This window comes from Amblyomma mixtum, chromosome 7 (genome assembly GCF_055824585.1).
Source record: "Amblyomma mixtum isolate Tamu chromosome 7, ASM5582458v1, whole genome shotgun sequence".
NCBI lineage: Eukaryota > Metazoa > Arthropoda > Arachnida > Ixodida > Ixodidae > Amblyomma > Amblyomma mixtum.
In genome coordinates, this window is record NC_143018.1 from 23,813,220 (window position 1) to 23,839,526 (window position 26,307).

At 49.0% G+C, this 26,307-nt stretch overlaps 2 protein-coding genes across 4 annotated transcripts in view; one reads left to right on the forward strand and one right to left on the reverse strand.

Annotated features, from left to right (window-relative positions):
• The window catches only part of LOC149335294 (uncharacterized), a 34,924-nt gene that overhangs the window by 1,678 nt on the left and 6,939 nt on the right, over positions 1-26,307 (forward strand). Inside the window, exons 1-3 of one of the 2 annotated variants that reach the window (XM_089551966.1) lie at positions 22,700-22,832; positions 23,145-24,527; positions 25,186-25,304. In XM_089551966.1, the coding sequence (XP_089408092.1) occupies positions 23,154-24,527; positions 25,186-25,304 (1,493 nt within the window). In that variant the 5' untranslated portion in view covers positions 22,700-22,832; positions 23,145-23,153. Of the gene's footprint in view, positions 1-22,699; positions 22,833-23,144; positions 24,528-25,185; positions 25,305-26,307 lie in introns of those variants that run through there. The other variant, XM_089551965.1, reaches the window with a different exon arrangement.
• Positions 1,038-22,450, reverse strand: LOC149335295 (uncharacterized). Of its 2 annotated transcripts, none has more exons than XM_089551964.1 (3): positions 21,500-22,348; positions 8,369-8,598; positions 1,038-1,523 (listed from the first exon to the last, which is right to left on the reverse strand). In XM_089551964.1, the coding sequence occupies exons 1-3, from the start codon at positions 21,867-21,869 to the stop codon at positions 1,395-1,397; spliced, it is 729 nt and encodes a 242-aa protein (XP_089408090.1). In that variant the 5' UTR covers positions 21,870-22,348; the 3' UTR covers positions 1,038-1,394. The 2 variants fall into 2 exon arrangements, with proteins under 2 accessions (XP_089408090.1, XP_089408089.1); XM_089551963.1 differs by lacking the exon at positions 1,038-1,523 and having other exon boundaries at positions 4,570-8,598; positions 21,500-21,745; positions 21,836-22,450.

Below are 26,307 nucleotides of genomic sequence, written 5' to 3' on the forward strand. Positions count from 1 at the left end.
AAATGAATGCTCCAACTGTGTTCCCCACTCATATTTTTCATACTGTACGTTGAGCAAACCGTTCTTGTAGGATACCACGGTTTGTAGCCATGTACCGCACAACACTGCTTGACAATACATAGATCATGTCTGCACTATCAACCGGCTGGTATAGAGATGCAGCGAAACCAACCCCTTTATAAAGCAGTCAAAAGTCATTGCGGAACCAAGGTGCAGAAGAGTCATATGCGAAAGTACTGAAAGATATTTACAGTAGCTGTGCAACTCCACAGAGAAAGCAGTAAAAGTTGAATAAAGAATGATGGTATACAGCAAGACAATTTCTCCATTGTTCACTTGCATGCAAGAATTATTGTCGGAACGCTAAGGGAAAACAATTAATGGACAATATCTTGGTATTCTGCGATTTACCGACGACATCCAAGGTCACAAAGTCTCTCCGGACGGACAAGCTTGTGCATCGTTCAGGTGACCAAAGGTAAGCATCACATGGACCAAAACATGGCATTTCAGCTTGCCACTGCAAGGGTAAAGTACTGTACCACCTCATAGACAATTTTAGCTTGCAATGCATCCAGACCACTTTTTTGGAATGTGCTTAACTTCAGTTTCTGTGTAGCAACGACTCATTTGCAATTCAACTGCTCCAAGTTGTTTAAAAGGGTTATAGAACTGCGGTGCTGGACCTAAACTTTCAGAATTCAACTACCCTGCTGATGCGTGAACCAACATAGTGTCATGGTTATGAAAATCTTACAGCTAAACTTTCAGAATTCAACTACCCTGCTGATGCGTGAACCAACATACTGACATGGTTATGAAAATCTTAGCTGACTCAAGGTATGAACCTTCCAAGTGCATCACAAAATTTTGTTCTGCAGTGCATCAAACTGCCATACACAACTGTATCATAGGAAATATATTTGCCTAGCAACATCTCAAAATCAAGTTCGTTGGCTTCATTGCTCTTTCATAACTTAACATATAGCTCTGTCTTTCAGCCTTGCGGCAAAAAAGATGCACAAGGCCACTTAGCATAGCAGTTCGAAAACAGTTTATTGTCTTGCATAGATGTATTTGCAGATTCCTCCTGGTGCATGCTTGGTAAGTAGGCGGGATCCTGCTGAAATCAACACCTGTTGGTCCGCGGGTGCAAGCACCACTCTTACCACACCTAGCCTCAACTGCTCCTCTGCCAGTCATGGGGAATTAATGCAGGCATAATGAATCAAAGTTTTTTCACAGTTTTTCCTGCTAACAGCGTCTTGCAAGTGACTGGACAAATTGCAGAGGAGCAGGGCCTGACTGTGATAGGAGCATCCCTATCCGCCACCTGGGATACGCGCTCTCTAGCAGGCAGGTTCTGCCGAGAGAAAAATGTGTGCTGGTTTGGCTTAACCAGTCTTTGTTCTACATAAGATGTTGGTTCCCAAACTCACCATTGGACAAAGGATACATGTCTGGGCATGTCCTACTATCTGCAGCCAGGTGGACAGCACGCCCCTCAGAAGTGTGCCGGACTCCTGGTATAAAAAAAGCACATCACTTTCGAGAATAACTGAACAGCAATGATCATACCCCGCCACACAGAAAGGTACGGACACACCTCATTTGCGTTCAGTAAGGCCTCTAAAATACTTGTATACTTGTAGTACCTGCTGAAATCAAAGGCACACAAATGCTGCATCTGGTTGTGCCAGGCACAGCACTTATCCAGGTACATGGCACAGCAAGACCTCGAGACGACTGTTCGAGCAGCATACATCCATGCTACACTGCTACCCGACACTGAGCGCAATTCCAAGCAGCGGCTCTACAGACCTAGAGATGACTAGTTTAGGCACGCACACACTACCAGCATCCAGAGCAGACCACCACTATGCAGAACAGACTACGCCGCAGAACACTTATCAAGGGCAGCCTACACAGGAGCAGCATGGAGGCGCCTCTCACTCACGCACCATCCATGCTACACCGCTACCCGACACTGAGCGCAATTCCAAGCAGCGGCTCTACAGACCTAGAGATGACTAGTTTAGGCACGCACACACTACCAGCATCCAGAGCAGACCACCACTATGCATAACAGACTACGCCGCAGAACACTTATCAAGGGCAGCCTACACGGGAGCAGCATGGAGGCGCCTCTCACTCACGCACCATCCATGCTACACCGCTACCCGACACTGAGCGCAATTCCAAGCAGCGGCTCTACAGACCTAGAGATGACTAGTTTAGGCACGCACACACTACCAGCATCCAGAGCAGACCACCACTATGCATAACAGACTACGCCGCAGAACACTTATCAAGGGCAGCCTACACAGGAGCAGCATGGAGGCGCCTCTCACTCACGCACCATCCATGCTACACCGCTACCCGACACTGAGCGCAATTCCAAGCAGCGGCTCTACGGACCTAGAGATGACTAGTTTAGGCACGCACACACTACCAGCATCCAGAGCAGACCACCACTATGCATAACAGACTACGCCGCAGAACACTTATCAAGGGCAGCCTACACAGGAGCAGCATGGAGGCGCCTCTCACTCACGCACCATCCATGCTACACCGCTACCCGACACTGAGCGCAATTCCAAGCAGCGGCTCTACAGACCTAGAGATGACTAGTTTAGGCACGCACACACTACCAGCATCCAGAGCAGACCACCACTATGCATAACAGACTACGCCGCAGAACACTTATCAAGGGCAGCCTACACAGGAGCAGCATGGAGGCGCCTCTCACTCACGCACCATCCATGCTACACCGCTACCCGACACTGAGCGCAATTCCAAGCAGCGGCTCTACAGACCTAGAGATGACTAGTTTAGGCACGCACACACTACCAGCATCCAGAGCAGACCACCACTATGCATAACAGACTACGCCGCAGAACACTTATCAAGGGCAGCCTACACAGGAGCAGCATGGAGGCGCCTCTCACTCACGCACCATCCATGCTACACCGCTACCCGACACTGAGCGCAATTCCAAGCAGCGGCTCTACAGACCTAGAGATGACTAGTTTAGGCACGCACACACTACCAGCATCCAGAGCAGACCACCACTATGCATAACAGACTATGCCGCAGAACACTTATCAAGGGCAGCCTACACAGGAGCAGCATGGAGGCGCCTCTCACTCACGCACCATCCATGCTACACCGCTACCCGACACTGAGCGCAATTCCAAGCAGCGGCTCTACAGACCTAGAGATGACTAGTTTAGGCACGCACACACTACCAGCATCCAGAGCAGACCACCACTATGCATAACAGACTACGCCGCAGAACACTTATCAAGGGCAGCCTACACAGGAGCAGCATGGAGGCGCCTCTCACTCACGCACCATCCATGCTACACCGCTACCCGACACTGAGCGCAATTCCAAGCAGCGGCTCTACGGACCTAGAGATGACTAGTTTAGGCACGCACACACTACCAGCATCCAGAGCAGACCACCACTATGCATAACAGACTACGCCGCAGAACACTTATCAAGGGCAGCCTACACAGGAGCAGCATGGAGGCGCCTCTCACTCACGCACCATCCATGCTACACCGCTACCCGACACTGAGCGCAATTCCAAGCAGCGGCTCTACAGACCTAGAGATGACTAGTTTAGGCACGCACACACTACCAGCATCCAGAGCAGACCACCACTATGCATAACAGACTACGCCGCAGAACACTTATCAAGGGCAGCCTACACAGGAGCAGCATGGAGGCGCCTCTCACTCACGCACCATCCATGCTACACCGCTACCCGACACTGAGCGCAATTCCAAGCAGCGGCTCTACAGACCTAGAGATGACTAGTTTAGGCACGCACACACTACCAGCATCCAGAGCAGACCACCACTATGCATAACAGACTATGCCGCAGAACACTTATCAAGGGCAGCCTACACAGGAGCAGCATGGAGGCGCCTCTCACTCACGCACCATCCATGCTACACCGCTACCCGACACTGAGCGCAATTCCAAGCAGCGGCTCTACAGACCTAGAGATGACTAGTTTAGGCACGCACACACTACCAGCATCCAGAGCAGACCACCACTATGCATAACAGACTACGCCGCAGAACACTTATCAAGGGCAGCCTACACAGGAGCAGCATGGAGGCGCCTCTCACTCACGCACCATCCATGCTACACCGCTACCCGACACTGAGCGCAATTCCAAGCAGCGGCTCTACAGACCTAGAGATGACTAGTTTAGGCACGCACACACTACCAGCATCCAGAGCAGACCACCACTATGCATAACAGACTACGCCGCAGAACACTTATCAAGGGCAGCCTACACAGGAGCAGCATGGAGGCGCCTCTCACTCACGCACCATCCATGCTACACCGCTACCCGACACTGAGCGCAATTCCAAGCAGCGGCTCTACGGACCTAGAGATGACTAGTTTAGGCACGCACACACTACCAGCATCCAGAGCAGACCACCACTATGCATAACAGACTACGCCGCAGAACACTTATCAAGGGCAGCCTACACAGGAGCAGCATGGAGGCGCCTCTCACTCACGCACCATCCATGCTACACCGCTACCCGACACTGAGCGCAATTCCAAGCAGCGGCTCTACAGACCTAGAGATGACTAGTTTAGGCACGCACACACTACCAGCATCCAGAGCAGACCACCACTATGCATAACAGACTACGCCGCAGAACACTTATCAAGGGCAGCCTACACAGGAGCAGCATGGAGGCGCCTCTCACTCACGCACCATCCATGCTACACCGCTACCCGACACTGAGCGCAATGGACCTTTTCACAAATTCTGCAGCGCCACCAAGCGGCCGCGCAAGGCACTCTGGGAAAACGGAGCGCCGCGCTCCTGTGCTACACGGGAACTTTCGAATGACATCCGAGTAGAATTACATTCGAGAATTGGAATGACATTCGGACTCGACGGACGCACGCGGTGCTACATGACACTTTCCAAACTCATTCGAAAGCCTCAGCTCATTTTCAGTGTACGACGACGGTCACACTAGTCCGACGACGCTATATATATCACGCTCAACAGCAGCATGTTATTATAGTGAAATATCTAGTTTACTATGATATGATTGCAGTGGGACAAGTTTTCCAGGCCAACGACATCGACGAATCCGATCGGCGGACGGTCAGCCTTGTCGGCGGCTGAGCAAAAGCACAGTGATGAGGCGGCGATGTGAATATGTTCGCGCTTCTAAATGAGTGAAAAGAACGGCTATATTTCACATGTGCACACCTTAACAGCCCCCAGCGACAAGCGCTTGCCAAATTAATTTCCGTCGAGGACGACTCTCTTCCGCGACGACTAAGCCTAGCGGGTCCGCAGGGTTGGATCTGTGATTGCGGCGGTTGTTAAGAGCGAATCACAAGCTTTAGCGAATGAAAATGGTCACTGAGTGTAGTTTTGGCAACAGTGACCTGAAATCAACTATTGCTTACATCGCAGGGCACGCATAAGATGAACGGGAAACGCCGGTGTGACCAAAACTGCCACGCCGTGCTTTACAGCCAGCAGCAGTCGTCGCCGTCGCTAGCTTGTGGATAACAAGTTAGGCCGTTTCAATTAAAGAGAACGGTCGTCAAACATACTTCTGGATGAAGTAGTTTAAAATAAAGTACTGGTCACGTCGGAGAAAGCCGGGACAAGAAGCGAGAAGCGCCCATCCTGCGCGATGTCAACAGTCCGCTGTCAAGTGTTTCTCGGGCGTGCGATCACATCATCGCTTCCCACACATTATCGCACTGCGTAAACAAGCACGGCCGGTAAAAAAGAAAACAGGTTGTTTAATAGAACTAAAGCGCCGGTTGCGTTTTATGCCATGAAAACGAACACTAGCTGTTCGTACGCAACGATGTAAACAGTATGAGTGCACTTGGCTCATCGGCGCACTCCTGAGAAATTTCATGCTGACGCGGTAGATGTTCATTGCTGTAATACTATCTTCAAGCACTCCCTTAGACAGACTAATAAATAACCACCGCAGCAGTGCGCTGCAACATTTTGCTAAGAGGCAACCAACAATGCGCACGAGAAGACGCACAACGCCTGAACACGCCGGCACAACACAGCAACACGCTTGACAGCAGCCGACGCGGGAGGCAATCACTGCTTTCTCCCATCATGCTTTGCACGGATCCGCTAGGGGATGGCGCGGCACTGCAATTTGTGGAAAGGTCTATTCCAAGCAGCACTCTACAGATCAGAGATGACTAGTTTAGGCACACACACACTACTGACATCTAGAGGAGACCACCACTATGCATAACACTTAACAAGGGCAACCTACAGGATCAGTAATGGAGGTCCCTCTCACTCACGCACCATCCATGCTACGCTACACCATACCATACCACACCACTACCTGACACTGAGCACAATTCCAAGCAGCACTCTACAGTACACTTAATAAGGGCAGCCAAGAGGAGAAGCAATGGACTACATTTCCTGCACCCTGTGCGATAACTGCACCAAACACTAAAATTCATGGTCGCTATCGGTATGAATGACGGGAACCTCCGCATCATTCAGAAGCATATGTTTTAAGTAGTGCTGCTGCAAAACCGTAGGTGCAGGAAAGCGCGTAGACGCAGCAGATGCAGAGGTGCGGGGCTTTCTGGGCCAATAATCTGGCTGCTTCTCCAGGTTTTTCTTACTAGCAGTGTGTTTCAGTAGTGATGGCTGCTTGTCTAACATTTGCTTTGCAGCTTGCCTAGCACTATGAAGATTCTTATTGACTACTAGTGCCAGTGATGGATCAGCCAAGTCGTGCCCTATGTTCATGAGGTCCTGTACAAGAGCTATAGCCTGAGTGCGACTGTCTTCCATTAACGAACTTAGTGACTGAGGGTTAGAATCGGCCTGAATGCTAGCAAGAAGCGCCTGAGGCTCATCCAGTGGGAATGAACTACTCTGCGCAGAAGTTGAGGGAAGAGCTTCATCTTCATGAGGTGGGCACTGAAACCCAGAATTTTGTTCTAGTTCCCACTGCGCAACAGCATGAATATGCTTGCACAAATTCAAGCTGTTCCTGAAGTCAGCGCATGTACAATGGAACATGTGGATACAAATTCGGCATTCATGACAGCTCTTCCTGCAACCTGTGCATGTTGCGCTCCCCTTGAAAACTGTGTACTGATGTTGCTGCAAAGATTCAGACTTCACAAGCCAGCCACCATCCTGAGGTGCTCTGCTAACGCTGGATTTCGATATCGTGAGACCTGCACAGTGCTTCTTGAAGTTATCAGCTGTGCGGTGGTCTGCCCTGGGCCTCACCTCAGAAGCAAGCTGCTTCAGGAGCCGCTCATTAGTCAACCTCCGCAAAGTAATCAACAGCTTGTCTAACCTCTGGCACTGCTTCCTGTCCATGTAGAACGTCTTGAGCTCATTATGTAAGCTCTCCAAATGGTTATTAGTTGTGAGACCGCTGCGTTCTCTATAGCAGAGTGCCCACTGCTCTGGCCGCTTTGCATACACCCTCTCAAAGTACTCAATGAAGGCTCTGAGCTCCTCCACAGACTTTGACGCCAGAAATTTCTCAAGGACACCCTCAAATTCTGTTACGCTTTCGCAAACCATCAAAGTGTGCAAAGTTTCCTTGACAAGTTTCTGATTTTGTCTCCCACTAACTTTACTGATATTCAAGTTCCAATTACGCTTGACATGCCAAGTACAGAGCAAGCGTTTCTGGGGGCTCCCCATTACCCTTGCCCAAGCATTGTAATATGCTGGCGCATCGTCTGACATGAAGAGCTCAGTGCAAAGTGCCTCACCAAGTCTCTCCTTGACTGCCTGAAAAAAAGCAGCCATAGTTTCTTCTGTGGTACTTTTTGAAAGAAGGTACGCGCATGGAATGCCTGACCAGTCTTCGCCAATTACTAGCAGTGTTGTCAGATGAAGACCGTGCGAATTCGTTCCATGGGTGGAATCAATACAAACACTCTTCCTACCATATTCGAGCAGGAATTCCTTCTGAGTGCTGTTCATGAGAGCCATTTTAAACTTCCCTATGCCTTGCTCCGTAAGCAACTCTCTATCAGCATAGAGCAAAACTGAGGTTTCTTCGAGCTCATTAATCCACATACTCATGCTGACAAACTCATCTGAGTCTTTCTGCTCCTCATTTCCAATATGGAACTTTCGCCTTATATTATAAACATCGTGCCTGTCCAAAGTGTGGAGCACATTCAATTCATCTCCACCAGTTGCATGTGCATCTAGCAAAATCCTTTTACTAGGAACTCCTAGGCTCAGTTTTGCTGCTATGGCATTCTTCTGAGTGGATGTCAAGCGCTGATGCTTCACACTTTTCTCATGGCCGTAGTGCTCCGCCTGATACTCAACACTTACTTTCTCACCTTCTTGCGTGACAGCCATAGTTGCAAAGCAGTGCTTGTTGCACTTCACACTGCCCACTAACTTTGGCTGCCGCTTTCCTTTTCCAGTTTTCACCTCCATTCCTGACCTGTGGCAAAACAGGTACCTCTTCGTTGCTCCTGAGGGCAAACGCTTTGGTCCAGTAGTGGCTGTGAATTGGACTTGCTCCTTCATTTCTTCCATTTCCTTCCATGCTGCAAAATCTACAAACAAAAATACAAATGCACATATTTAATGGAGACATATTACACAATGGTCAAACTTGTTTTGCTATGTTTCCAACAATTTAACTGAAGTGTTTCAAGATGTAAGGCAGCCATCAGAGCAACATGGACTAGCTATAGACTTCTCAAATGTGATCGCTCAAGGGTAAATCACTCTTAGTGCATGAGGCCCACCTGCCCCAAGTTCTGCTAACACTTCATGGATGACGCACTGTAACTGCTCCAATATTTACTACTTTAATCTACCTTGCCCTTTAAAAGCGATTCAATACAGTTTTGTGAGGCATGGCTGCCATATATTCCACAAGGCTAGCAACCTAATGCAAGCTATAGACAAGCGTCAGGCTGTGACGTCACGGAGATGCGGCGTTGCTGGAGTCAGCAGTGGCTTTCGTTGTGTAGGCAAAAGCCGGTACCGTGTGCCTTGGGTATGCCACGCTTGAGCGTTTGAGTAGTTTTTTCTCTATTTTTCGCTTCCACGAGCTTCAACATGTACATTTTTTTCACCACCTATCCTAGAAAGGGATAAAACGTCGCTAAGGTATCGGCAAAATCATGCAGTTATTTTTCATATTACCTGACTTTTACTATTGCTGGTCAATCAGAACCTGGCGAAAACAGCTAATACCGGACCGAAAACCAGTTATCAAGCAGAATAAGGCCTGCAATGACTTAAAATATTTAGCTCTGCAGAGCAAACGTAACTTCGTTGTAGCTCGACGTAAACTTCTATCCATTCGCCTGCGCACCTCTCTTAAAGCCAAGCGAATAAAAAAGCATTTCCTCACACATTACTGGTGAAGATAGCATTTGCATGACTCAAAGTAACTGCATGGCTTCAGTGTCCAGTAGTGTTCGGCGTTCTCCGCACTGAAGTGGCTGGACAAGAGCAGGCACATCACAAAGGTTCGTCATGTGAGAAAGCTGCCTCGAGTCTTGCATCCCGCCGTCCTTCTTCTTGGACTTAGCGATCGGGTATGCTGTATCGCCCCAAACGTTGAGACTGCAGACCTGTATACCTCGTGCTTTCTTGGTTTCATTTTATAAGTCAACCTAGTTGACCGTCGTAGCCACGCCGTTGCTGCCAAATATAGGAGCACAGAAGGAAGCCTATGCAGCGCTTCACCAGATAATTCCGCCCAGGGTGCCGAACCGGAATTTTTTTGGGTTCAGTTCACTTCCGGGTTCGGCTCCGGAGCGACATTTCGTTCCGGTTCGAACCGCTCCGGATAGCGTCGAACCGGTTCAAACGGGTTCAGGCTATAAAAAATTCTGAACGTAGGTTTTTATTTAACCTTGTTTTGCTGTTTACTTTTCTTTGTGATATCAGCATATAAAACAACACTGCAAAATTTGCTCACTGCGAGATGTTTTACTGTTCGCGGCAAAAAGACTTAAATTTACACAAGAGCCGCGAAATCAAATGAACTCAGAATTAGTGTACACCAGCTATGTATATTAGACTATCTGATGAGTTACATAAAAAGAAAAGGTGATGGATTATTCATCTACAAAACCTTTCAGTTTCAGCAGTTTCGAAGTCCCCGTCAGGCGAGTAATAGGTCTCTCTTGAAGCTCGTGTCAATCGGGAATTTCTCCAGCCCAAAATGCTTACGCGGGCGCCGTCAGGACCACTGCATGCGCCCACTATGAGCGGAAGTTGCCTTGTATTTGCAGGTATATAAAGCCAAGACATCTTTCTGTCACCCCAAAAGCGGCTTGCCAGTCACAACCCCCCCCCCCCCCCCCACCCACTCTGGCACACCTGCAGCATACATCTTGAGAGTTTACCAAAAATATTTTATTTTCATCACCTGCTCTACATCGCCTTTGTAACTCGCATTATCTCGACCACCTATAGCTCAGTTTCTTCAAAAACACAGCTAATCGTGGCTTGTCGCTAGTACAGTGTAAAATTAAGATTTTGTCCTATGCTGATGTCGTCTTCGTCTCTTGCTCTGACGAAAAGAATATGATAAAAAAGCAGGCTTGCATTGGTTGGGGGCTCTTCGTGTCTGTACGGACACAAACTTGCAACGTCTTAGATGCGACGTTGCACTGTGAAGATGTTGCAATTGGTGCATTGCAAGGGGACGATCGTAAATTCGTTAAATAGAATCTTTGTTACTTTTCTGGGTCGCTTTCAAAGGGAGCCCATGCGTGGACAGAATTTCATGCTACCTTGATACAGTATGGTGAGTCTTTCGTGCAGTTTTTGTCCACTAACCTGTTTCATGACTTACTTTTCGAAACCCAAAAAGCCACCGCTTCCTGGCAGCTGTGCTAATAATTATTACGTGACTAAATGCTCATCTGTCTTTTATGTACAGTCGCGAGGGAATTTTGTGCTGACACACTCGATTTCCTAAATATTCGCTTTTCCTTAGAACCTGTACGGCTTCTCCAGAAGGCAGCTGACAAAGGTTCTGATCGGTTATTACTTCCTCTATGTGCAGCCTTACCTAGCCTTTGCTGACGGCCTTATATTAAGTAAGACAAGTTCAGAGGATGTACATTCAATAGGCCCCAAAAACCTTTCTTAGACCTCAAACGTCGACTTTACGTATTAGGACATGCCATCGAGCCAAGCGGACGTTTGTGCCATGATCAGTGAATTGCTACATCTGCAAGCAAGGAGGAACTATTGAACAACGAAATTATTTGTGGCGCTATGTTCGTTTCAGACATAGCTCACTTCAGCAGTCTCTTAAAAAGGACACTGAGGTCATGCCTTACACTGTAAGATTTGTGCCAGTAATGAAGGACACCAGAATTCCGTGTGAACATTTCCTGCTAATAAGACTGCTTAGCGTGTGAAGAAGCTCTATGCTTGATAAACACGCACAATCGCCACTTTCGGCGAGGTCACTGTTCACAGAACAGTTCTCATTTTAGCTCCGAACGTTTATGCTGCGAAAGTTCAACCTCCTGACTGATCGCCCTTTCTTGACGTGTGCACCTTCAGGAATTTTTATGTGCGGGCAGAGCAAGGAAGTGATAGTGGCATGAGGCCGTGTGCCGAGGTCGCGGAATTCGACCCAATCAAGTAAAGCAAGACAAGGTCAGGGAGGTTCCCGATATTCCATGCGGCAACAATAAAAAGAATCTTTGAAGATGGCCGAGTAGCCTACGGCATCAGTAAAAGAAGCTTCTCTGTTGCACCCGCCGCCACTGGCTCGATTCCCACTTACGGTTAAAGCATTGTAGGTGGTTTCGTTACTGCGTTAGCAGTTTAGTCTCCTTTCTCAAAAATTTCCGTGGTGTGTGTGTGTGTGTGTGTACATGCACGCGCGTGTGTCCATGCATGTGGGCGCTTAAGCATGTGTATGCACACGTGTGCACAATTCGGTGGGCGCACATCCGGGCACTCACTGGCAAAAAATTTACAGACGGTTGCAATTGGCGGTAATGCGAAGTTTAAGCGCAACTTTCGCCACTGCCAGGTTGACAACAAACCCGGTGACCAAATCTCGACATGGACTCCTGTCAGCTGCCAAGGCTTGTCTGAGGAACTGCTATGCCGCTATTTTGGCCCTTAGAGAATGTTACAGTGCGTTAACGATGTCGACTATGAAATGCTTCCAGACAATGCAGTGCAACTGCGATGCAGACAGCTCAGACATTGTGCGCGTTGTGTACGGCTTAAACCGTTCTATACACAGTGATGTGATTGGCTGAAGCCATTTTGGAGCAGCTTTTTGGAGCAGCCAAAAGGGAATTTTGGAGCAGGGAAAGAAGCTTTTGGAGCAGCTCAAGGCTCATTGCCAAGTGAAAAAATTGACTTTGTGAGAAGTAAAATAGTAAAATAAGGAGGAAACCTTTGGGAACAAAAAGGTGCTGTTCAATAGGATGTTACGGGCATTTCGATGCGAGCAAAATGCAAAAACACCCGTGTACTCAGATTTAGGTGCATATTAAAGAACCCCTGGTGGTCCATTTCTGGAGTCCCCCACTACGGCGTGCCTCATAATCAGATCGTGGTTTTGGCAATAATTTAATTAAATTAGAGGCAATTGTGAAACATCATATGTTGGCCCAAATAACTAATTTTAGAACTTCAGTGTCATGTAATCTTTTATGCGACCAAGTATAGATCAGCCCTGTGTTATAGCCGCCAAGCCCCTATAGGACAGCAGTTATAAATGGACAACAAGGAATTCACTGGAACTTTTATTTAAAAATGACTAGAATACGCGTTTGAATGTGAAAATATGCGTTTGGCGCAGCTTTGGCGCAGAATAACAAAAATGTAGCAGGATGTAGCAGGTTTTGCCTTTTGGCGCACATCGGCGCAATTGGCGCAGCTATCACATCACTGTATACACGGTAATGGCAAACATGTGGAAGTCGTAACGTGCTTCAGCTGGAATGCTCTGCTAACCCCCCCCCCCCCCCCCCAACGTTTATTTTCGGTATTAAACTTACGTTTACCGCGAGGCTGTCGGCATCACAACAATGCTTCTCTTTTTCGGAAGGGGAAATAATGCCACATACAGTCTGACAAAATGTAAAAAAAAAAAGCAGCTGCTAGCAGTGGGCCACGATCCGCGACTCTACTGGCCAATCCCAGTAGTAAAAAGTGGAACTTTTTACTATATGAGTACAGCAAACAAGCCAGGGATCGAAATTCTAGAGCATATAATTGTTTCTCTTGTAAGCGGCTTTTTCTTTAGGTGAGAAGAAAAGTTTTAACAGATTACTTTTAGTGGTGGAAGAATTCTTTGCAAAGGTCCTGAATGTGGGCGAAGCTTCGCTCCAGACTTGAGTTGTATTAGACTACAGTATTGCCAGGTGGCACATGGCTGAGCTGGAAGACGACGATGCAGCGCTCACGCTGTCATGCATCGGCCACCAATAGACCACAGTCTTGCCCAACACCAGGTATTAAAGCACCCTGCATCAACAAGCATGTCACAACAAGAGAATCGAGCAAGTTCTCAAGAATGGAGATAGCCTAAAACCGGTGAAGAGGAAACTAGGCAGAGAGAAAAAACAGATGTATTCATTAAGAGAGAGAGGGCAGTGTCATTTCCAAAGTAGGCACAGAGTTCTACTATATAGTAGCCAATGGAATCAGGACAATAATGAAAGGCAGTAGTGCACAGCACTGACATCCCGCCAGTAAAGAAAGAGGAAGTGAAGGAAGCCTCAGGAGCAATGCAAAGGAGGAAATCAGCTGGTGATGATCAGGTCCATATATGCTGGGAAGGTCAGAGGGGAGATGGTGCTAGAAAAACTGGCCACCCTGTACACATAGGGTTTTTCGTGTTTGGGTGAAACCGGACTTTACCTTATTAAAATATTTACACCTCGAATATGCTCCTGAAAGATTGGGTGAAACGTGATTTTCCCCCCATTTCTGAACTACAATGCCCTTAGACAGACAACGAAGAAAACAATCTAACATTATTGAAGTTGGCAGCCGTACTGGATCTACTCTAGAAGTGCTTGCTGAGTCAGTCATCCAATGACTACCGACATCTTGATTTCCGTGACCAACGTGTAAGAATATATTAAGGTGCTGACACTGCGCCCGGCGGAGCGGCCAGACCTTGTTCGCTGCTCCTTGCGCTTCAATCGAACGCAGGCAGGTGGCACCATACGATGGAGGCTTGTCTAGTCGCCGAGCTGCGGCAGCTATAATGCAGGTGCTCAGCAATCGTTTGGTGCCGCGGCATGTAGTATGTGCGCTTTATTAAGTGCAGCAAGGCACCGAAGGATTGAAACTGCTGTTGACACCAAATAATTTTGGGCAACTTCGTGTTATACTTGCTGGGACTGCATGAATGGGTGAAGCAGCAGCGAGGACGATGCCGTGCGATCCTTCCGAGCTCGTTAAGGAAATGCATTCACTGCAAAGTTTTTCCCATCCATCCACACGAATGCTGAGAGCATATATAATAACTATACTGACTCCTAAAATATTGTCACGAAGTTGTGACGACGGGAACGGGTTTATTTACAAGTGGGGATCAGGGACGTCAGTGGACGGCCAGCGTCAGGCAGGCTTCACCACAGTCTCGCAGACTGTCGTTTTCTAGGAGGCTAGGTGGCATTTCGTTTTCTAGGTGGCAACACGACCACGACCATAGTAGCCTTCAGAGGACCAAAGGTACCAAACTTTGTCCGATATGGTGTCACGCTCATACCATGCCACCTGTACAGAAAGCAAGTCGATGTCTGCCACCAGTGTGGTCGGGTCGGGCATCGCAAGGACGTGTGCCCGACGCCAACCAACCGGATCTGCAGGGGCTGCGGCCAAGCGAACCCCAAGGAAGACCACAAATGTACCCCCAAATGCAAACTTTGCGGCGGCGCTCACCCGACCGCCGACACAGAATGTAAAGCCAGGTACAAGGTTCCCTACGTCGTTCGCAAGCGTCAGTGGGAGCGCCGAAAGGTCAGCCACCAGCTGCCATCGGAGAGCGTTTTCCCGTCACTCGACAAGCCAGCTGCCCGTAAGTCAAGAACGCCATCAAGAAACCGTGCGCAGTCGAGAAATAGCAGCTGCAGGAGCCAGAGCAGAGACGCGCGAAAAACGAAAACCCAAAGATCACCGTCACGCGAGAGAGTCTGTTCGGTCAACGCCGCACGAGGTATGAAGACCAATCCGAGCGACAACGCCGAAACAGAAGACAACGCTTCAACCAAGGAACGAGAGATCAACGAGGCCCTGAAAAAGGAGAACGCGACCCTGCGAGCCACCATCAACAACCTCACCAAGGAAATCGCGGAGATCCGCAACGCCCTCCGCAACGTCATACAGCAAAGATCCAGCCCGAGCGGCAACAACAAGGCCGAAGAAACTACGGCCGGCGCAGACAAGGAGCCGCCAACGAAGAAGAGGGCCGTCGAATCGCGCAAGACCAAGAACAACATGAGCAACTGCAGCACAGACAGCAGCAACAACAACGTCGAGGCCAAACTCAACAGCCTCGAGGATCTGATCAAATCGATGAAGGAAGCCATCGAAGCCTTCCAAACGGAGAACGTCAATAGACTCAGCAATCTGGAAAGCAGTGTGCAACTAACACTAAGCAACCCATTGTTCATGCCAGTACAGCAGCAAAGTCAACCAAGCGCAGCAACTCGGAGAATTCCGAACAGGACAATCATGGCCTCCAACTCCACAGGCATAACAGTGTGGCAGTGGAACTGCCGCGGCTTCGTCAAGAAGAGGGCAGTCGTCCAGCAACACATCGAGCACGCGGCGCGCAAGCCCGACGTGCTCCTGCTCCAAGAAACACTAACGGACAAGCCATCCCTCCCCGGCTACAGGGTGCACGCGGGCCCGCCCGACGGCAGAGGCCTGTGCACCCTGGTCAGGAAGGGACACACCTTCGTCGAACACCGGCTAAGCAACGTCAGGATCGAACACATGCTCACTGAACTCATACCGACCAAGCAAAGAAAAAACAGCATCTTCATTTTGAACATCTACAGTAACCCATCGCAGAGACTGCAGAAGTTGAAAGCCATTCTTCACAAGGCAAGCACGACGGCCGGCCAGAGCACGCTGATCGCATGCGGCGACTTTAATGCGATGGATCCGGCGTGGGGCTACGTCAAGAGCAATGCGAAAGGCAGAAACCTATCCCAAGACGTGGCAGAACTCGGCTATACCCTCATAACCGACCCGGCTTACCCAACGAGAATTGGCAACTCTGTCCCGAGATACCAGCCCAGACCTCACGTTTGTCAAGAACAACGAACCGATTACGATCACGTGGAGGAACACGGGGGTGTACCTCGGCAACGACCACATGATCGTGGAAATCGTCATACCGGAGCAGAGCAGTACCAACGTCAGGAAACATACGTGGATCGATTGGACCGCTTTCAGAGATAACAGAAATCAGGAGGCGGAAGAGATCGAAATCGACAACATCGACACGTGGACCAACAAGATCCTCCAAGACGTTCGAAACTCAACCAAGGACATAGAAACAGACCTCGAAACGAACAGAATGGATAGCCGAGTGGCCCACCTCATCGAAGCCAAGCAGTCCATTCTCAACAGATGGAAACAACGCCTTAATCGTAGGCTACGAAAGAAAGTCTCAGAACTCAACAGAGCAATCGAGGACCACTGTCGCACGCTATGTGCGCAACAGTGGAACGAGATATGCAACGCCGCCGATGGCCAGATGCAAAAGAGGAAAACATGGAACTTGCTGAAGCATCTGCGCGACGAAACCAAGACTAAGTCACACCAAAGGGACCGACTGGCGAAACTCATCCATCGAGAAGTCACTAAACACGGCGCTGATGAGGTGGCGAAACGCATCAGCGACAGATACCTGACAACTACACCCACAGAGTGCCACGGGGGGCTGCCCAAGGCCCGTCTCGACAGAGATATAGACGTAGAAGAAGATCGCACGGCACTGCAGGACCTCAACAGCAGGTCGGCGGCCGGGCTGGACCGCATCACCAAAAAGGCGCTTAAGAACCTCGACGACAAATCCAGAGAAAGCCTCGCGAGCTATTACAACAAATGCTGGAAAACGGGAACGCTGCCGACGCAGTGGAAGAAGGCCAAGATCATCCTGATCCCCAAGCCGGGCAAGCTATCCGACACGGATAACCTCCGACCCATATCGCTCACATCTTGCGTGGGCAAGGTGTTGGAACATGTCCTGCTCAACAGGTGGCAAGAATACCTCGAGAAAGAAGATCTCTACCCGGAAACAATCATTGGCTTCAGGCAGCATCTAAGTACCCAAGACGCCATGATACAACTCAAGCACCAGATCATCGACGGCAACACCGGCGACAACAAAGCAATACTGGGACTCGACCTGCAGAACACCTTCGACAAGATGAAGCACTCGGCGATCCTATCCCAAGTCTCGAAACAACATGGGAGAGAAATCATACAATTACATCAAAGACTTCCTCACGGACAGAACGGCCAAGCTCAGAGCGGGGGGACCTCCAAGCACAGGAAAAGAAGCTGGGAAGCACAGGCACACCTCAGGGATCGGTCATCTCGCCGGTGCTTTTCAATCTCGTGATGATAGGAGTGGCCGAAAGGCTCAGGAACATCAAGGAAGTCCGAAATACGATATACGCCGCCGACATAACGCTGTGGGTGGAAGAAGGTAGCGATGCCCAGATCGAATCCACTCTACAGGTGGCCATTGATGCGATCGAAGACCAACTCGACGGAACGGGGCTCCGATGCTCGCCGAGTAAGCCGGAGCTCCTCATCTACCCGCCCATCAAGACCCGCCCGGCAAAGGTCCCGCAAACCAAAGAGCAGCCCGAGAGAGTACGAGGCAATCAAAGTCAAGACCAGAGAGGGAAACGCGATCCCAAGAGTCAACAAGATCAGAGTGTTGGGAATGACGATCGAGACGCATGGCAGAAACGGCGAGACCGTCACCCGACTCATTGCGAAAGCGGCGAACGCCACGAGACTACTCAAACGACTCACGAACAAGAAAAGCGGAATGACGAGAGAGAGCCTCATCAGACTGATCTACTCGTTCGTCATTGTCACGTAGCGTACGTGGCGGCCTACCACAAGTGGAAGAAGACCGAGAGAAACAAGATAGAGCTTACAAGACGGCAATGGGACTGTTCGAAACAATGAGCACCAAACGCCTCCTGCAGCTGGGGGTGCACAACACGCTAGAGGAGATAGCGGAGGCCCAACGCGCCGCACAACTCGAAAGACTGTCTATGACCAAGGCCGGCCGGAAAATCCTGGACAACCTGGGAATTGGATATCAAGGCAGGGAGCAGACGCAGCTCCCCGTCCCCGATGAGATCAGGCGCAACATCAGAGTGGACTCGGTACCGAACAACATGCACCCGGAGTATAATAAAGGGAGGAGAGCAGCGAGAGCCAAGGCGCTGATAGACCAGCACGCGGCCGACACACACGCACGCTACGTTGACGCGGCTGAGTACGCCAAGATACACGGCTTCACGACAGTCGTCGTCGACGACACAGGCACCGTTAGCACGACCACCAGCACGAGATGCCCCAAGGCAGAGCAAGCGGAGGAGGTGGCCATCGCCGACCGCGACTGCCACACGGTGCTATGCGACTCGAGGCAGGCGGTGAGAAATTATGCCAAAGGCAGGATAGCGAAGGAAGCGGTGCGCATACTGCAGGAAACCAAGAACGACGATGGCAGCAAACAAGTGAGAATCAAGTGGTTCCCGGCGCACGCGGGCAAGGCGTCAGACCGCAACGCCAACCACAACGAGACGGCACACGCCGAGGCGCGCGCGCTAACGGACCGCACCTTGGTCGACTGGCCGCTGTGGTTCAGCACCAAGGACCGAATGACCGAATACAACAAAATAACCAAGGCGTTTCGCCTAGCTCGCAGAACCCTTCCACCCTCTTGCTTGGGGCTCAGTCGAGAGCAAGCCGTTTTATTCAGACAGCTACAGACGGGCTCATTCCCCAGCCTGTCGCTGTTGCACAGAATGTATCCTGAGACGCACCCGACAGACAAATGCAGAGTCTGCCGAACGGAGACGGCCGGCTTCGCACACATTCTGTGGAATTGCAGCAAGTACCAGGAAGAAGCTAAGTCTGGGAGGATCCCGCCACGACTGGAAGCAGCCGCAGGGAGCGACAAACAAGAGGAACAACTTTGGGCCGTCCAGCAGGTCATCGAGGCGCTGGCCCAGCAGGGACCCAGCGAGCCGGCAACGGCGAGCGGGGACCCAGGCCGCGCGGCCGGTGCCCAGAGGATGACATAGGCCCCGTCCGAAGCGCGCGTGCGCTCTACTGCAGGCCCCAAATAAACGTTTTAACAATCCAATCTAGGAGGCTTTCTTGAACTTGCCTCTTTTGTCAGACTGGGACATCTGGGAAAAATACTGGGCACAGCATCAGCCAAAAGGATCGGTTTCTTGGGTGCATTTAAAATTGCCTTGCCATTAAACTTGGCATAGTACGATTTTATAGTGTAAGCTCGGGAAAATGCTTTGCGCAGATGTGGTCACCGGATCGAATTATCCTACCTGTTCAGGGCAGATGGGATATTTATTTCCTATCCTCGCCTAGAACCAAAGTTCTAGGCGATCGGGCTCAAACGCAGCTTTAAAGAGCGACACTTGGTCTGGACAACTCTGGTAGTCCGATCTGCACTTGGAGTATAATCACGTATGGTCAGCTTCTGCTGCCATGTACATAGGCCGCAACAGCCGTCCAAGGTGTGAGCCCACACCACCACGTGGGTTTGCACAATCACTGCAGCTGGTCCCAAACCGCAACACAAAAGCTAGTTCTACCAAACTTTGTTCGCGCACAGTGCCTACGACAACATCGAAGGCATGAACCTAAACGTCCACACCTTGTGATGCACTCTTGCAGTGCAAAACACCGAAAAACAAAGCCTAAAATGGGACCGAAAGCCGTGCAAACCGTTCACCTGCGTCCGCCACTCTGCAAGTGAATGGCCACCACTGCGCTGAGCCCCCGCGCCAGTGTGCGCATATACTAGAGGGCAAACATGATCTATGCGCGCTCTCCGCAGTGGCAGACAGCCAATGTCAACACCGAAACTATTTTTACACCGTGTTCATGACCGGTGCAGACCCTTTTTACAAGCAGTTGAACCAGTACTTGATGGAAGCGAAGCAAGCCCCACAAATACAGGTGTTGAAGTCAGGGACTATTGCAATGACACAACTGCGGGCTACCCCAGGCTAGGAAATGCTGTGTTGACGGTCACAATACTGTAGACAATAAGGAATTTTAACAATGGCTGCACACGAAGACATTTCAAATTACAGTACAAAAAATCGGAGGGGAAACAAACTCCACCAGAAGGGTATGACGCGATAGCATGTGGATTAATTCCCGTATATGCAAAAGGTCATTATCTATTTTAGATTCTTATATCCCTGACAGTCCTCATACCCCTCCTGTTGCAGTGGTGCAGCGGATAAGCCATACGCCTCTGCCCTGCAATGGCAGGTGCTCCCCAGCGGCAGCTCTATATGACCCACGTTGCTCTTCCCAAATACCAGTCTTTCATTTAGCTGGGACCTTTCCCACTGGACAGTTTGCAATGGGTGGGTTTGAGGACGCCACAAGGTCGTGTGACGTAGGTGGGCCACCTGCCTCGTAGGTTGCTCCCGCAGCCAATCATTAATTTAAGTGCTACCTGCCAGGTTGCATGAGAATGCCATGTTTTACAGGTACCATTGAATGTTAACACACACACACAAACGAGTTTTCGCTCAATGAGGCAAGCAAGGTTTGCGCATTAAAATTAGTTTTGTATTTGCACTAGTACCCTGCACATGCAATATAAATATCATGCAGAAAGGAGCCATGCTCCTTTATTGAGAGCACAGAGACAGCACTGATGACTTCTTAGTGAATAATACAGTTTACGTGAACTGTTCACAGAAAGAAAAGATAATCATTTCGCCAGTTCTAAGCAAGAACGTGCAAGCTTGTAGCTCCATTGTGTCCAAGTTCTCACCCTCGAATACTGCACGTTTGCCGAAACAGAAAGAAGAGGTAAACTGTTGCTCCACATTGCGCATTAAAATTACAGAGGAGAGAGCTATAAACAACAGATAAGCAGAAGCAATGAGGCGCATAATGCTTCTTATTTGTATGCATTTCTCACGATATTTTTTTTTTACGCATCCTGTGCTTCTGCTGTGCCTGCAAATAGCATTAACCAGGAGTCGTCCTGCGCTTGCTGTGCTTATTCCTTGCTTTACCCAGCAATTCGCAATGCACTGACCTCTGTCGTTCATGTAAGTACCTGGAAGCGCTGTCAAAATTTCGCTCCCTTTTCCTCCGCAGAACACTACGCGAGCGGTCTACGCAAGCTAACATTTATTCGTGCATGCACAAAAAAAAGAACGCCAAGAACGCGTGCATCTTCCTCACCTGAATAGGAAGAAAACTGAAGCGTACTTAGTCTCGACACGAACCCATGGTTCTGCTCGTGGTGCTGCAACAATTCGCCACGGCGGGCAAAGTTTACATTAGTACACTGGTCACAAGAATAGGAGCCTTTCGCGAAACAAAGAGAGCTTATAGCTTCGGGATGCTGTTTTCGCAAATGCCTCCTTTGAGAACTCTCAAAAGCAAACTCAGCTTGGCACACTGGGCACAGATACTTATCAGGCGCAGGTTCAGACTCGGCGGGTGGTGCAGGTGGCTCGGCGGGTGGTTCGGCGGGTGGTGCAGATGGCTCGGCGGGTGGTTCGGCGGGTGGTGCAGGTGACTCGGCGGGTGGTGCACTTGGTCCCTCCATTCCTACAAGGGCACCTCATCGACAGACACAAACACAATTTATATTGCCAAATAAAGAATGCGCAACGGCGCTAACAATTAGAAAAGTGCGCACCCAGCGCAACACAGAATACGGCAACGGCCAAAAGAAAGCGCAACAGAGCTGCTACTGAACAAAGCGGTTATAAAACAGCGTGAAACAGAGAACGCGCAACTGCGCTAACAACTAGGAACTATGAATATGGCAACGGCCAAAAGAAAGCTCAACGGAGCTGCGACAGAAAGAGGTAATAAAACAGTGCAATCAGCCCTACAGCAATTGCACAGCCTAAAAGACCAGCGAAGACGCTCGCACAACGGACACGAGAGGACCGTTAGAATATCGAAGTGTGCAAAACAATGAAGTCACGTGATCATGCACAAATAAAAGCCCAAATTCAATTTACATGAAAAAAAAAACTGTAAAAAGCTTCTATAAAAGTAATAAGCATTGTTCTGAAATGCATTGTTTGTAAATATAGTAAAAAAAAATATTATTTCAGCTAGACAAAAAACACAAACAAATGTAGACAGGGGAAGAGAATTACCCCTAGGGACAGGGATTTCTAAGGGGCGGAGTCAAACCTAGGGAGGACCCGGATGGGTTGAACCGCACAAACAAAAAAGAAGGCAGTTCATTTACTCATGTGAGTCGGCTCGCATAAAGTTAGCGAGTTAGCCTTGGCCGCTGCCTTGGCAGACAACTCTGAAAAAGTTCGTTCGGCGCGTAAACTGACGCTACTGAAACGGCGTTTCCTCGGCCACCTCTGCAGTGCTCTAGCACTGTGCCGTGACTGAGGATAGTGTACAGTGTGTACTTAGAGCAACTGAGAATGATGAAGAGTTGTTATATTTGTGCCAGCATAAGCTATCTTTCTCCGTGAGAACCTTTGTCGCCAGCGCGCTTGTGTTTCCCTGATTGCTTCGCATCTTCGGATTCTTAACGGTAAGCTTTTGTTAGTGTCAGAATAGAGGACACAATTGCTGAAAAGGGAATGAACCTGCGACCTCAGCGCGCAGCCACAGTCGTAAACAGTGTCCTTCGTCCAGTTTCAGATAAAATTGAGCTGTATTAATGCAGTCAGTATTCATTTGCTTCACTGTTTCTGTACTAAGCTTCTTTTAGCGACTTTTTCCTCCTGTTCCTACCGTGACGCTTTCGTATCGGTAGCGCGCTCCGTTTTTCACGCTCGCAATGCATTACGTTCATCGTTATGTTGCTTTTTACAACGGTACTGACGCCATGTTCTCTACACAGGCCTGCCGAATGTCTTCTGAGGGCGTGAGGCCGAGCGGTTTCTACCCGTCCACCAAATACCTGACCCCGCTTGAGCGAAAGCGCTTGCGAGCCATCGGAAACGATCCGTCGCCAGCACCAGTCGAGGATAAAAATGCTCGGACACCAAGCAAGTACGCTTCTAAAGTTGCGGCGGGACGTCAGGCCGGCGCCAAGAAGGAGGTCGCTCAGAAGAAGCGAAAGCGGAATGCCTCCTGCCCGTCAAATAAACTCACCGAAGTACGGGCCAAAACGAAACCAGACCCGTCCAAGGCGGCATCGCTTCCAGAGAAAAAGTCATGGGTCATCCCGCTGTCGGAGAAAAGTCCGAGCTTATGCGTAGCGACCTCCGTAGAACCAGAGTTGGAGCCTCCAGCGAAAAAAGCGCGCAAGTTCTTCTCGTCTGGGCTACGAACTCCGGTATACAGCGCCAGCAAAGCGATGCCCGCCACGGCTGTCTCATGGAATGGCAAATTCAAACTTGAGTTCAAGCCAGCGGTCACAACCATGAAGGAACCAAAAGTAGCTATTAAAAGGAAGCTGGCAATGACTGTGCCATTCAAGGCACGGGCAGGAAGTGAACCCACTCAAAGCTCCAACCTCTCTTTGTCTGAGCAGGATGTTTGTGATGTGCCAGAAGAGGAGTCCGCGAAAGACAAGCAGAGTGGAGTCAGAAACGAAAATGACCACACAGCGAGTAAACCCTGTGAAAAGTGGGAAGTCTGGATTGAGAAGGGGTCTGAGACTCAGGCTTCAGCAGCGTGCAAGCGACGGGGTAGATTGCCTGCCAGCGACACCAAAGAAGACAGCACTCGCTTTGAAAAGGAAAACTTGCCAACTGCTGTCGTCACGGGTCGGAAGCAGTCACCCTCGAAACCCAAGAGGGTGGAACCAGATCTGGTAGAGTCTGCGATAACTGAATCCTCACGTGACAGCAGTGCTTGCACCTCTGGATTGCACGAGGGACTTGGTGTGGACCATCCCCTCCTGCTGAAAGCTTTATGCACTAATGTACTGCACGGCAGAGACGGGGAAAAGGAGCCTTTAGAGCAGTCCAACACTCCACCTCCGAGCAGGTCTGGCAGCCCTCGCAGCAAGACTCTTTACCCAATTTTTTCGACACCCGCTTCTAAACACGCGAGGACGGAACTGCGCCAGATACCCATGTCGCCCATCGAGGTACCAAGAAAGAAGTTTGTGGCGGCGTCTTTGGACCCTAATCAGCTAATTATTGATGCTGGACAGAAGAAGTTTGGACACACGACATGTTCCACCTGTGGCATGGTGTATACTCTTGGAGACGCTGAGGATGAGAAGTTGCATGCAAAGCATCATAATTCATTCCTGGCTGTTATCAAGTTTCCGGTGAGAGCTTCTATTTGCATAATGCCTGTTTCATAGTAGTGCAAGGTATTTTGTCCATTAGAATGTTTATGGGGTTCATTATGCATTAAAAGGTTGACAAAGGTTAGCAGCACAAGCAAAGTTTGCTGGGCCATTGTGTGCATGATGAGCTATGCTCCCATTGCTTGAGGTTTGTAGTTTTAGTTAAATTTATTACTGCTGCCGTTGTGTTGTCATTATCGGCAGCCACTTAACTCCACAGGTAATACTTCCTTTGCATTCAGTTCTGGCTTTTATCCTGTTGCATGAACAGTATAACCCACTGTTCAGCGTTGAGAGTGCCAACTGATTAGATGTATTTGAAGTTGCTATTATTTTTTGTTCACTCGAATGTAATGCAAGTTTCTTTGCCAATAGTGGAACTGAGAAGTCAGCCCCTATGTTAAAATTGAATCAGTGTTACTAAATTATTAAGTCGACCTTTCCTCTTCTGGGCTGGCAAAAGCAATCCTCACATTATAGTCGTCTTCGTGCTACCCTTTGCTAAATATTGCACTTATTTATATAGCTTTTAATACAGGGAATGTTTCACCTTTATATTAAGTTGTGGAAAAATTTTGCTGCATCCCGGGTGCTACAATAGGGCATTTTTAGTTTGCTGCTGTTGTTGCTAATGCAGGGCTGGAAGAACCAGCGTGAAGTCGGCATCTATCCAGACGGCAAAGTGATCATGGTGTCGCCCAACGATCCAAAGTGCATGCTGAACAAGATGAACGAAATCCAACAGATGGTGGACCGGTATGTTAGCTGCCACCTACCATGGCCTTCGTGCCTTACAGTGGTTGTGGATTTCAACGAGCAAGCTGAGTCCTTGCAGCAACTTTATCGAGCCTATTCAAACGTGTTTCTTATTTTCAAAGTCATTCTTGGTGTTCAGTGTAATTTTACACACATATTAGGAAATTTGGCAGATAACTTCATGTTGAGAGTGTGAAGGTAAGGTTCACTGCAGGTTGGCCATAGAGCGCAAATTGCACATATGTGTGTAGCCTAAAAAAAGAAGAATGTGTATCTTTAATTTTTATCATCGTAACTAGAAACCAACCTTGTCGCAGTTACGTTTGGTTACATACTGACCTTTGGTGCAGTGGAATTCTCTTCACAAAAAGGTTTGGCCACTGTGCCTATCTGCAAAAAAGAGACGATCAGGAAAGTTTGTTTCATATAATATTAAAAAAAAAAAACAGCACCACAGTGCCAGATGGACTAGACGATCATGTCTTGACAATCATGACAGTTATGTAGGCTCACGCATATCCACTCACAAGGGATCCGTACTTGAACGCACTGGTTTTTAAATTATTTGCAACTGTTGTTTGTTAAGTTTCAAGACTGAGGTCACGAAATGTAAAGGTTCATCATGTGACCTAATAGCTTCTATACCACAGTTGAAGTAGTACTCTTGCACAGGCAATAAACTTATTCCAGTGTTTCTGTAGGTTCACAAGAAAGCCAGTGAATGCATTTTTTTCTCTTCGAGTTGTTTTGACAAGATTTCTTGCTATTACACTAATGCAGGTGTTCTCATGTCAGCATCTTTTCAAGTTGTTATTTTTCCATTAGTGATTACAAATTGTCATCACTATTATCTCCCTGGGATACCTGAAATTTTGACCTCGTCCAGTGTTCAAGCAAAGGCGTATGTTCTCACACGGCTGATTTGCATCTACAGTCGTAGCCCGACTATTACGGGCTGCACTTCAGCATTCTGACTATTCTCATGCTGTGTATAGGAAATAGG